The sequence below is a fragment of the Staurois parvus genome, unplaced genomic scaffold (assembly GCF_062004578.1).
Source record: "Staurois parvus isolate SC_StPar_1 unplaced genomic scaffold, SC_StPar_1.0 ptg000059l, whole genome shotgun sequence".
NCBI lineage: Eukaryota > Metazoa > Chordata > Amphibia > Anura > Ranidae > Staurois > Staurois parvus.
In genome coordinates, this window is record NW_028317855.1 from 7,160,448 (window position 1) to 7,173,365 (window position 12,918).

Here is a 12,918-nt window from a genome sequence, read left to right on the forward strand (position 1 = left end):
CCAGTTTACATTGCCACATTTCTAAAACCATCAACTAGCAGGATCCTAGGCCTGCAGTATAGCACCCATGTGACATTGAGGCATGATGATTTTCAGAATGAGGGGTAGAAATAGAATGGTGGATTGAGTTTGTGGATATTTTCACACTTGTCTTCCTGCTCTTTAAAATACTTCAATAAAATATAATTTACTATTTAACTATAATGAAATAGTAGAACTGTGGACCTAATGTTAGTGTACCTGGTTTGCTAGTATTTTTAGATGAGGAGTAAAATGCTTGGAATCCACTTTTCTGCACACTACCATCAGTTTGGAAAACAACACCCATCACATTAGAGGAAGACTTAAAAGTGGAGTTCACAGAGGAACAGATTTTTCCAAGTGGTGCAGAGTTCAATGGCAAGCCATCATATATTGTCACCGAATCATAGGAGCAAGAACTGGTGTATTCCAAACTGTGAAAAATATAAACAAAAGCGTAATTTCCATTTATCATAGAAAATAGTGACCTTTTACAATCAGATTAAAATGTTCTAAGTAATGTAGAAGGCTCACACTATACTTTTCAACAAAATTATCAATCGTGCATATTTTATCATACTTTATTAAGAAATGTTAATGTATATTAAATAGTAATTCATATAAAATAACATATTTATATTAATAGACAATACATAATTTACAAAATAATTTTTCAGTATCAATATACATTCCTAACCAGGAAAGGGGCTTTTGGAGGGGACTGCAAGCTAGCCTCTTGCCTACTGATCATGGGCCCTGGCATCTGAGGTAGTTCTGTTCTTTGGGAGGTATGTGCCTGAGGGACCTTTGGAGTAGTTTTACTTAGGATTCAAGTTCATGTCTCCCCGAAACACAAAGACTTTGAGAACTTAAGGAACAGGATACAGATTTGGGGTCTCTGTGCCCAAATCAGCATTGACTGCTTCAACCCCCCCTTTCCTAGACTCAGAGACTCAAAGCAGATGTTAATATAATCAGCTCATGCTGAGGTCTCTTGCTCTTCTCTGTTTATTAAGGTTTGATGTATTTACTGTTGCATTTTTGTCCCATTGTTGATTGAGTTACCTATTGTTTCTGTCTGTTGGCTAGTCCTTCTGGAGGTTTCTACATGATGGAATTAGTCTTGTGTCAACTTTCCCTCATTATCCAATCAGAGTGGGGTGTTTATCACAATGTATACTATTTGTTTATTGTTATAGTGGGGACTGTCCCTATTTCTGAAGTGTATAACAACCTGTATTTCTGTTCAATAGAGAGTTCCAGTTGCACCTAAGTTAGTGTCATCTAGTTCTTGGGTGCAATGCCCAGCTATAATACCTTGATCCTGCATAATAGCAGTGAGGAAGCAGTTCTCTGATGGAAGCACCAAAGCGAGGTGCCAGGTGGTCCATCACAGTAAGCAATTAAGGGAAATCCTTCTAATGGAACCCTGGACATCAGTAAAATTGAAAGAGGTTCTAATCTTTTCCAATGCCATGAAAAACTAAAAAAATGTTTTGAATATAAATACACTTTAATTTTGGTAGGGTGGCCTGGACACAGAGTATACAGGCAGTCTTCCTGTACCAGGCTGTGGGCCTCATCAAATCAGCAGGGGGGGCCTGGAGGGGGCTGGAGCTGGTAACAAGAGGGGGCCTAGAAACTTTTACCCCTGGCAGCTGGAGGTGGTAGGTAGGGCCAGGGCTGTGGTCACCTCCCTCCCTCCTCTTACAGCTGTAGCTTCATTCTGGATAATCCACCGGCTGAAGACTGGGCAGGAGGACGAGCAGCAGAGCCCGGAAACTCTTGCATCTCCAGCCAGGTGATAAGTGGCCGATAGGCAGAAACTTTCCCAGCAGGAAAACTGACCATCTATCCCTTTTCAGGGCCCCTGCCCTACGATACTGTCTGCACACCCACTATATACTGCTCAGCGATTGCTCTATCACTGCATATTGCTCACTGCCTGCCCTCCTGCTACATAATGCTTACTGACTGCCCCACCACTACATACTGCTCACTGACTGTCCTATCACTGCATACTGCACATTGACTGGCCCACCACTACATACTGCTCACTGACTGCCCTATCACTGCATGCTGCACACTGACTGCTCCACCACTGCATACTGCTCACTGACTGCCCTATCACTGCATACTGCACAGTTACTGCCCCAAAACTACATACTGCTCACTGCCCACCCTTCCAGTACATACTGCTAACTGTCTGCTCTGCCACTTTACACTGCTCACTGACCACCCCATCAATGCATATTGCTCACTGAATGTTCTGCCTGTACATACAGCCCTACCCTACAACTATATACTACTCACTGACTGCCCTGCCACTGCATACTGTTCACTGGCTGCCCTGCCACTATATACTTCCTGCCACAAGACCCAATAGAGCTGATATAGCACAGTCTGAGCAAGCAGCTTATAGTAAACAGTGTTTCTGAATGAACACAGTTCTACAAGGAAGAAAAAGCTGCAACGCCTCCACAGTAAAGTTCACCATGCACACTACAATCTTAGGGTATAATCTTTGTACAATCTCTTTTAGGTTTACTAAAACAATGTAATACATCTGCCAACCTAAACTATCCTTTCAAATTGTATCCAATTAGGCAGGCAACTGAGCTACATAGTTGTTGGGAGATCTGTAGGAGATTGGACAGTCAGACTGTAATGTGTGTGGTGAGCTTAAGACTGACATTGAATTATATATGTATATATAAAGTAAAATCTTACATTTTTGAGTGATAATTCTCATTCACAAATGACAATTGGGTTTTCTGGTTACTCATGTTAGGCTTGAATAAGAGGAATATTTCTAGGGCAATAATTTATGGCCATCTCTAAAGTGATGACCTTGTAAAGCTAGTTTGCTGCCGTGTTGGGGGAGGGGGGTTGGAGGTAAGGTGCACACAATTTTTGGTCTTGACATATTTGATATTTATTTATTCAACTGTCACATATTTTGTATTTTATAATATAAAAGGCACTAAAATTAACATGAATTAATTTTTTTCTGAAAATATTGATTTGATAAACCATTGCGCTAATATCATGCACCATAAAAAATGCAACTACCATATTTTTATTTTATGGGTCTTCTGCTTTCAGAAACCATATAATGAATTGGGGTTTTAACCTTATTTTTGTCTAAAAAAAGTGCATTTAGCATGTGCGTGAAAAACAGAACAAAAACACTAAGCTCAGGTAATGAAAGAGTTAAGTCCATGGATATTTTTTTTCTTTAGCAATTATACACTTCACAACTGTACACGCCTGTGTATTTCATCTAAGATTTTTTAACAGATGTTTTTGTAAGTTAGAATCATGGTTTCATATCATTCAGACTGATTTAAATACTTACTCTATGTAGAGGAAAGAGAGGTCCACTGTGTGTCCGGGCAAAACTCTGATTTCCCATATGCAAAATGCATTATTGGGATAAAGTCCTGGATAAAAGGGACTAGAAAATACTCCTGATGGATTAGTTAGAACCCCTCCACATGCGTAGTTTGGCGCTAAAAATACAAAAGCATGTGACTGTTTATACATTTCTGCACAGACTGGCATATCACTAAACACTCAGATGTTGTCACCTTACTCACCTGTTGTAAACCAGTGGTCTATGGAGTTGGGATAAACCATAATATATGAAAAAGTAAAAACAATACGTTAAAAAAAACAGGATATACTTTGATTCAGTCATATTAAAGAAAACTTTTTCTGACTTACTGGAAATATATATTCTAAATAGTGAAAGCAGGCACTCCAATGTATTTGCTAAGGGGCATGGTGAGTATTCTGCAGATCTCATTTGTTTCTACAAGTTTTTGGAAAATGAAAGCAAATGAAAATGTATTTCTTTTTCAAAACCCTATGGCAAAAATGGCTTCTGCAAAATACTCACCATGCATCTTATCAAATTCTTTCGGGTGTCTACTTTACAAAAAGGGGTCATATAGGGGTGTGTGTGTGTGTTTGTACTATCCTCGTGTTTCACTGCCTCCAAAACTGTGATAGGTAGTAAGGAAATATTCCCTTTGAAAGCCTGAGGCTCCATGCACACTAGCGTTTTTTTTAAAACAAAAAAAATACTGGTAAAAAACCCGCTGGTAATAGCGTTTTTTTAGTAGCATTCAGGAGCACTATTATTTTATTAGCATTTTTACAGTACATACAATAGCTAGAAAAAAGCTGCTATTAGCTTTTTAGTAGTATTTAGCAGCCTCTACAACTCTACAAAAACAGCCTACGTTGTGTGCTGATATCACTATTTAGCTTCTAGGAGCAGAAAAATGCCAATAACAGCTTCTAGGAGCTTAACTAAATGCTAGTGTGCATGGAGCCTGAAGTTATCTTTGGATTTTGGGGGCCTGTATGTGGCTAGGCTACCAAAGAATCTCTCACATGTGGAAGTAGCAGAATGTGTTTTGGGGTGTTATTCCACATATTGCAACGGCATGTGTGAGCAATATATCATTTAAGTGACAACTTTGTGTGAACAATTTTTTTTTTCATTTTTAAATAAATTTGTGCCAAAAAATAAAATCTTCCATGGACTCAACATGCCTCTTAGCAAATTCCTTGGGGTGTCTACTTTCCAAAAAGTGGTCATTTTGGTTTTTTTTGCTCAGCCTTGGAATTTTAGCAGCTCAAGAAATGTGATAGGCAGTCAGAAAGTAAAAGCTGTGTAAATTCCAGTACCATACCATAGTTGACGCTATAACTTTCACACAAACCAATTAATATACACAAAATAGGATTTTTTTTTTTTTTTGCCAAAGACATTTTTGCCTAACTTTATGACTAAATTTGAGTTTATTTGATATTTTTTATAACAGAAGGTAGAAAATATTGTTTTTTTTTTTTCAAAATGTATATCACAAAAAATAAAAAAAACCCAGTGGTGATGAAATACCACCAAAAGAAAGCTCTATTTGTGTGAAAAAAGGACATACATTTTGTTTGGGTACAGCTTTGCATGATCACGCAATAACCAGTTGAAAAAGCGCAGTGCCAAACGGCAAAAAATGGCCTGGTCAGGAAGTGGTTAAAGATGCTTTCTGGCCTGTTTACAAACCCTCTCAAAAGGAGAGATCATAAATTACTTATATATTGACACTTTGAGGTTGTTGTAAAATAATTTTTGTTCTGTGTGTGTATAAAAACACATACTGAAAAAAACACAAAGTGAACAGTGTATTTTCCTTCAATACATTATCCCCAGTGACTTTGAGCTAGCTCCGAAACAGAAAAGCAACACAAACAAGAAAATTTACACCACCATGTTTCACAGTGGTTATTAGGTTCTTCTCCCAAAATAATAGTTTTCTATTTGCGACAAACATATCTACTGTTATATGGATTGATAAGTGTTCAGCACATTGTTTCAGAGGGTCTAGTGTTTGCCTATACGTTCTATGGCAAACTGTAATCTTGCTCTAATGTTCGTTTTTGGACAACAAAGGTTTTTTCCTAATGCACCTTTCTGTTTGTAGATGCACATTGACCACAACTGTTGCAAGAGTTATCTGAACAATTAAGCAGCAGGATGGTGGTGTAAACTTTAAAAAATACATTTTTAGGTAACAGTAACATCAACAGAGATTAACTGTGATCATGCAGACGCAATGGATTACAAAAAGCTCACTTTGTCAAACTGTCAAAATCAATTTTTCATGAATTTTAATTCAGGTAGACAGATTTGCTCATTATTAATGGCATGTTGTGGAGGAAAAAAGGTTTATGCCAAATTTACATATTTGCAGTGCAGGCAGCCTATTCATTTTGTCATATTAACGCACCTGAACATTTTATTCTAAAGTATCACAGCTCACATATTTTTTTACACTTGTGTGGTGTGCTGCCCTGAAATGCAGGTAATAGACCTGTATTACTATGATAGGGATATAAGTTCGAATTTAATGGCACCAATATACTACGTACTGTGATGGGCACATTTGTGGTAAAATGGCATGTAGCTGCATGTGACTTATCAATTACCTTTTCTTTCCTTTTATTCACAGAATATGTTTTATTAAGCAGGTCTGCACTATATACAGGTTTCAGGCACTGGAAAAATTTATCTATGCACTCTTGGTATCTTCAATTATGTAGCATGAATGTATTAAGATCTAAAATTTTCAATTTTACAAATTCATTTATACACGTGTAAATTAACCACTTCCACACAGGGCACTTTTACCCCCTTCCTGCCCAGGCCAATTTTCAGGTTTCAGCGCTCTCACACTTTGAATAACAATTGCGCAGTCATACAACATTGTACCCAAACTAAAATTTTACCATTTTCTTCACACAACTAGAGCTTTCTTTTGGTAGTATATAATCACAACTGGGGTTTTTATTTTTTGCTAAATTAACAAAAAAAACCCGAACTTTTTTAAAAATACAACAAGTTTTTCTTTGTTTCTGTTATAAAAGTTTGCAAATAAATAATTGTTCTTCATAAATTTAGGCCAAGATGTATTCTACTACATGTCTTTGGTGAAAATAACCCAGATTAGTATTTGTTATTTAGTCTGTAGGAAAGTTATAGAGTTCACAAACTATGGGATATATCTGAAAATCCTGATCAATCCTGAAGTACTGACAGCCAATCTAATTTCTTGAGGTCCAAGAATGTCAGAACAGTAAAGATATCCCCCAAATGCCCCTTGTTGCAGAGTAGACAGTCCGACATATTTCATAACAGGCATGGCGAATTTTTTGAAGTTGTAATTTTTTGTCATAATTTTTCAGAAAATTAAGAAATAAAAAAATGATTTTCACTATTTTTTTTTGTACATACTGTCACCAGTACAGCATCATCATATAACTGGCATGGCGGTGATCAGGGACACTGACTGGTGACAGTACGAGAAAAAATGATAATTTGTTTTCATTTTTTTGTTATTTTCTTATTTTTTATTACATTTTTTCTCTTTTTTTAAGATTTTTTTTCATATTGCACTATGACCAAAGTAGTATAACAATTACTTTGCTATAAGCAAGCATTTACCTGAAGGAAATCGATTTTTTTTTGTGATTAGCTGTGATTTGGCCACGGCTAATCACATGACAGAGCTGGGCTGTGATTTGCCCAGATTGTGCATGTGATCACTGTGACCATTCACAGCTAGACACACTTGTATACAATGGATGGCATGAAAGGAAGCCATCCATTGTATACAACTGTCATGTGACCTGGTGTGATTGGTCACAGCAGGTCACATGGTACTGGCAACGGGGCCGGTACACAGATATGTCATCGGCCATGTCCGAAGTACACAGCCAGTGACAGATCTCGCCACAGAGTGGCCCTGCAGGAATGTGCGTTCCTGAAAAGACGGCATTTGGCGTCCACCCAAAAGGATGAGCTGTTCGCCCAGCCTCCATCTGGCTCTAAGCCGAGTGGCAACTGGTTAATATTATTACCTGGCATCTGCGTTGTATACTCTGCATATATTAGGAAAGAAAATATTAGAAAAGAATATAAGAAAAAAAAATGTTACTTAAAATCAGTAAATTATCTGAAATCTATCTAGTTAATACCATTTAATAATAATGCAATTCTTCTGTTAGTTGGCTTAATTTTGGTGTGTGTGTATATATATATATTTCTGATGACTCATAGGTTGTTAAGGACTCTGCGGCCACCCATTCCTTAACCCATGACAGTACTAACAGATACAGTACATACCGCATGCCTGGAACACTACCGTATGCATTTAATTATTTCCTTTTTGACTTTTTAGGGTCTTTTTATGCGGTATTTACCAAGTGTTTTTGCTATTTTTGGTAAATACAGCATACTATCACTATTGCCATTTTCAGTATCACATGCGATATGTGGTCATGTGACTGACTTAACTCATGCGATAAGCTAGTTAGTGAATTCTGCCCATTACCTCAGTCTAGACAATGTCTTAGACTGAAGCTCAAATATGTTTTTAATGAAAAATGTTTTTTTAATGATTTTTTGTGCTGAATATTGCAACATATGAACATATTCATACATATTCAATATATTCAAATATATGAACATAGTCATGCAAAATTGTAAAGTTATGCTTTGTTTACACTTGCAGGTGCTGGGGGGGTGGTAAACGTGCATGGTTGAGCAGTGCTTTTACTGTCCCCACAACCACCCCCCCTCCTTCCCTTAAGCAGTCCATAGATTATGCATTTTTTTCCCTTACACCACAGGTTGAAGGAAAGAAAACTGCTTGATCCCCCCATCAACACAATCAGTGTTTATGGGGGAATCCCCCCCGCAACGCTATTGTTTTCTGCCAGCGGTGAGCATTCCCTCCCAACAGAACACAATGATTACTGCTGGTGGCCAGGGCCGCTGATAAGGAGGTACCACCAGTCCTCCTGTACAGGGCCCAGGCCAGCGGGGGGCCCAGGCAGGTAGGGAATCAGATATGAGCAGGAGAGGGGGTGATCGCTGAAGTGTGTGTGTGTGTGTGTATGTGGGGGGGGGGATAGCTGATTCCCTGTGTTTCTCTCCCTGCAGCAGCTAAAAACAGGCTTCCTCTTCTCTCCCTTCCATCGGCTTTCAGCTGCTGCAGGGAGAGACACAGAGATGATCAGTTCCTGTAATTGCCCCTTCCCCGCCTCACCGATCACCTGCCCTGTCCACGATTCGATTCCCCCTGCTGCCTGCTAATAGTGATTTTAGTGTATTGTTAATGAAAATATCACTTTAATTTTTTTTTTGGAGGGTGGGGCTCTGTCAGGCTGTACGGGGCCTCGTGATTTCTATCAGCAGCCCTGCTGGTGGCTGTACCTGCCGGCAGTAATTGCATGCAAAAATCCAGCAGGCTTGGTAGTTCTGAACTGGGTCAATAGACTGACTTCAGTACAATCAGCCTGCTCATAGATGGATGAAATCTCAGTAATTTTTGCTGAACCAGCCAAAATTCGACCCATCTATGATAGGCTTTAAGCTAAAAAGTTAGGGATTGGGGATGTACACATGATGGAACCACAATGCTTTACGTCATGGAACAACAAAAATGATCCCCCCTGTGTTTAGCGGACGCCAATGGCTGCCAGGCACTGCCCTTCAACATAATGGGACTGCACCACAAACGCCCCAGATGAGGGGTTTTAGAGGTTAAAACAGACACAGAGGAGGCAACACTACCTCTTCACTGTCTGTAAACCCCCCCTCTTAAAAGTATAAATGAGCCCAGACTGAAAGGTTCATTTTAAAGTAGAACTATAGGCAAAACTTTTTTTTTGGATTGAGCAAGGGAGGGTTATAACCCCTGTCAGGTTTTTTTTTCACCATCTGTGTCTTATTGTGGAGATTTCCCTTCACTTCCTGTCCCAAACCAAACAGGAAGTGAGAGAAAATCCCATAAATAAATAGTAAATTAAGGGAATTCCTTGGGAGGGACCCCAGATCACAAGAACTAGTGTCCCCATGGAAGATTTCCCCTCTAGTACTTTTTTGGGGGCATCCCAAAATTTGGGATTTTCTTTTACTTTCACTTTAAATGATAATGGTAAACAGGACAAACAGAGAGGGTGAATCTACCTAACGGCAGCAGAGACAGCAAAAAAAAAACCCCCAAAACTAATAGGTATAATAATCCCTCTCCACTCTATTCAAAACTGAAGAAGAAAATTGACTTTAGTTATACTTTAAGGAATGTGTTTTACTCTGACAAAATTTCCTTGGTAACATGTGAAGTTAGTAACGTGTTATAGATCATACTTTACTCTAAGCTTAAAGTGTTACTAAACCCACAACAGTAAAATCAGTCTGTATATGCAGTAAAGCATGCTTGTTATACTCACTGTGGAATCTAAAGGGTTAATCCTCTGTAGTGTGTAAAAAGGCTGTTTGAGCATGACTTCTCTGCTCCTCCTCTTGTTCAAATGTCCACGTCTTATCTCCTGATAAGACAGACTGAACTGCAGCCATTCTGCACATGCTCAGTTTAGTGTGTAATGCTAGAGATATTTTTTTTTTTGGGAGAGTGCATGTGATCAGCACAAGGCCAATCCGCACTATCCAGAAAGAGGTCAAGGGTTTTGCATCCTCCTAGAGCAGAAAGAAAACTCTTCCGACAAGCTTTAACCAGTGCTCTGCTGAACACTGATAGAAGTCACAAGACTGCTCTAACTGCTGATGAGAAAAGGTATTTAGCAGTTTATATTTACTAAAATAATTGCACTTAGTGAATGTAGGGCCCTGGGTTTAATAACACTTTAATTCTGCTAGTAATTATTCAGTGATGCAAAATCATTGACCTCTAAAGTCCAACTCTAGACAAAACATTTTTGTTATAGAGTGGGCATGGGTTAGAACAGTGTTTCTCAACCTTTTTTCAGTCTGCACAATATCAAGGCACCTCAAAATGTAAATTAGGGGGCGCATGCACGGCCGGCTCCTGGATGGACGCGATCAGAGCAGCACTCCATCCACCCGCCAGACACATCACAGTACACACCGGCCCCGAGGGACATAAACCACGGGACTACAAAGATAAAGGGTGTACAACCCTCTTTGACCATGCCTCGCTGCCGCAAAACCCCTGGACAGCCAGGGAAATTAACACAATTCTTTCCTGCTGTCACAGCAGTTATCCAAGATGGCGCCGGGTGCACGGACACAGCAGCCATGAGGGGAACAACAGATCCCAGCATCTGGACATCAGGCTACGTTCTCCTCTGTACCCTGGGGACCTGGGTGAGTTATCTCCTCCCCTGTTCCCCACCACAATTCAGCCCAGCCAAATCTAGACCCCGTCTAGATTCAGATTCTTTATCTGTCTGTCAGCCTCTCACTCCTCCATCACCTCAGCACAATACAGAACCATCTTTAATAGAATCTTTCCCTGCATCTGACCAGCCTATCACTGAAATTTGTATGAAAAACATGCTCTTATCCCTATGACAAACACTGCATAGCGATATGATAGTATCATTATCCCAGATCTCAAATGTGTATCAGCAACAAGAACACAGATTACGCCATATTGAAACGAGAATGGGAGATATAATTACAGCGCATAACAACTTAATTGACGCACATGCTGCCCATACTTCTGAAATCGAGCAAATAAACCTGAAACTAGCAGGTTTAGAAGATCGCTCAAGACGCAACAATATCAAATTCAGAGGCATCCCTGAAAATATCGCCAATGATACACAACTATCATATATCCAACAATACATGAAACTCCTCATCCCATCTCTCTCAAATATGGAGCTCGCCATAGATCACACAGAATACCCAAACCTGCATTCCTACCAGCGTCAATCCCCAGAGATGTTCTGGCTTGCATCCACTTTTACCACATAAAAGAAAAAATTACGGCAGACAGAAACCCCCCTTCGCTCTGACCATCACATGCAAATATCAGATTATACGCGGATTTGTCAAAGGCCACACTCCTTAACCGTAAAAAGATGGTCAACATCACCAAAGCCTTACAAAACCACGGAATAGGCTATCAATGGGGTTTCCCCACAAAACTGACCGTCAAACACCAGGGCAGAATACATACAATCAAAAACCTAGAAGCAGGCATCGACCTAATAAAGACATGGAACATAATATCCGTGGAACCCCACCAACCCACCTGGACCAATATGCAACAAATGAAGGCAGAGTGAACCTAACTCACTACACTCTCTATCCACTCCAAACATACCACCTCGGACACTATACGTCAACCTACTATTCTCTGGCAAACAGCCCCTTACCGAATATACTCACGTTACAAGATACTGTTTGGCATGACCCATTTCACAGTCAATGCTTGTTCACACCCCCCTGTTTTGAAGTAGCACACCATGCTACTCATGTTACTTGCATTCTTCGCAAGCCTTTTTTACCCCCTCACACTTCCACCCCCCCTGCACCACCAGTTGTCCATCCGTACCAACTGTTCACCTGAAACCTGCAAAACAACATGGAAAATATTACATGCATCATCAAGCGAGCCAATACCACACTACCAAACTTGTAGAAATTTCTTTTCACAAACAAGGCAGACTTCTCATCGGCTGAGACTTTAACGTCATCAGCAACCCACTTCTGGACTCTTCCACCAACAAACGATCCCCCAAGCATAACGTCAATCGTTTTTTACATGATCACGATCTCTATGACATCTGGAGATGCCAACACAGCACCGAAAGAGACTACACTTACTACTCCCCATCTCACCTATCCTACTCCAGAATCGACTTCTTTGTTACGGACAAATGGACCCTACAACATGTAACGTCATCCAAAATCAGCACCATAACCTGGTCAGACCACGCTCCAATCAACATTCCTGGACATCTTTGTCATCGTCTACTTAGACGACATTTTGATTTTCTCATCCTCCCTGGGGGAGCACAGGGTACATGTAACAAAGGTGTTGGGGCGGTTGCGGCAGCACGGGTTGTACGCTAAAGCAGAGAAATGCTGCTTTGAACAGGCTAGCGTTACATTTCTGGGTCTGATTATCTCCACCACGGGGGTCGCAATGGACCCTCAGAAGGTCTCTGCGATCCTAGATTGGCCTGAACCCACGGACAGGAAAAGCGTCCAACGTTTTATTGGGTTCGCAAACTTCTACCAGAAGTTCATCAAGAACTTCTCGGGTCTGGTCTCCCCCATCACTCAGTTAACCAAGCTTGGGACGCGATTCAGATGGACGCCAGAGGCACAGGAAGCTTTTGAAGCACTAAAAAAGTTATTTACCTCGGCACCCATTCTGGGTCATCCCGACGCCCCCCTGCCCTACATCTTAGAAGTAGATGCGTCAGAAAACGCGGTTGGCTCCATCCTTTCCCAGCGGAAGGGCGCCAAGGAATTACTTCACCCAGTAGCATTCTTCTCACGGAAACTTACCCCTGCGGAGAGGAACTACGACATTGGGGATCGCGAAC

The 12,918-nt window shown here is 40.3% G+C and overlaps 1 protein-coding gene across 1 annotated transcript in view; it reads right to left on the reverse strand.

Moving 5' to 3' along the window:
• Window positions 1-12,918, reverse strand: part of LOC149469801 (scavenger receptor cysteine-rich domain-containing protein DMBT1-like) — a 94,073-nt gene that overhangs the window by 15,127 nt on the left and 66,028 nt on the right. Inside the window, exons 12-15 of the mRNA XM_089668524.1 lie at window positions 7,450-7,470; window positions 3,621-3,638; window positions 3,380-3,533; window positions 241-455 (exon numbers count right to left, since the gene is read on the reverse strand). Of these exons, the coding sequence (XP_089524650.1) occupies window positions 241-455; window positions 3,380-3,533; window positions 3,621-3,638; window positions 7,450-7,470 (408 nt within the window). The remainder of the gene's footprint in view (window positions 1-240; window positions 456-3,379; window positions 3,534-3,620; window positions 3,639-7,449; window positions 7,471-12,918) is intronic.